The sequence below is a fragment of the Aptenodytes forsteri genome, unplaced genomic scaffold (assembly GCF_000699145.1).
Source record: "Aptenodytes forsteri isolate BGI_AS27 unplaced genomic scaffold, ASM69914v1 Scaffold329, whole genome shotgun sequence".
In the NCBI taxonomy this organism is placed as follows: domain Eukaryota; kingdom Metazoa; phylum Chordata; class Aves; order Sphenisciformes; family Spheniscidae; genus Aptenodytes; species Aptenodytes forsteri.
In genome coordinates, this window is record NW_008796200.1 from 274,601 (window position 1) to 275,173 (window position 573).

Here is a 573-nt window from a genome sequence, read left to right on the forward strand (position 1 = left end):
CCCGTCCCCCAGGAGACCCGGTGCGCCCATCCCAGTGCCCTGCGTGGTGTCAGGCAGGGTGGCCCCACCCCGGCAAACCTTTACTCTTCCCTATAAATAGCCCAGGAGCCTGTGCCTCTGCTCCTCACCGGTGACGGGCTGCCATGGAGAACTTTCCCCAGTCCGTCAGCATCAACATGCAGCCCTACGGCAGGAACTGGGCAGGTTCCCCGGCCACCGCCTTTGGCCCCACCATCACCTCTTTTGTTCAGCCGGAGCCCGTCCCCAACCCCCAGGACTTCGTGCTCTGGTCCTTCTTTAACAGCATGTTCTGCAACCCCTTCTGCCTGGGCTTCATCGCACTCGTCTTCTCCGTTAAGGTGAGGGGAAACTCACTCCCATCCCACCACCTCCCTGCCCGGCTCGGGGGTCCCACCTGCTGCCTGCCCCCATGCCAGCGCTCCCTAATCCCACCTCTTCCTGTCCCATCTTGTCCCACCCCACCGAATCCCATCCTGTCCCATCTTGTCCCACCTCATCTCACCCCGTCCCATCTGGTCCCACCCTGCCCCAAACCGCCCCGTCCCCCCCTTG

General features: G+C 63.7%; 1 protein-coding gene across 1 annotated transcript in view; it reads left to right on the top strand.

The window, feature by feature from the left end:
* Positions 1-143: 143 nt before the first annotated feature.
* LOC103906295 (interferon-induced transmembrane protein 1) overlaps positions 144-573 on the top strand; it is a 3,749-nt gene continuing 3,319 nt past the window's right edge. The window contains exon 1 of the mRNA XM_009288169.1: positions 144-359. Within this exon, the coding sequence (XP_009286444.1) occupies positions 144-359 (216 nt within the window). The remainder of the gene's footprint in view (positions 360-573) is intronic.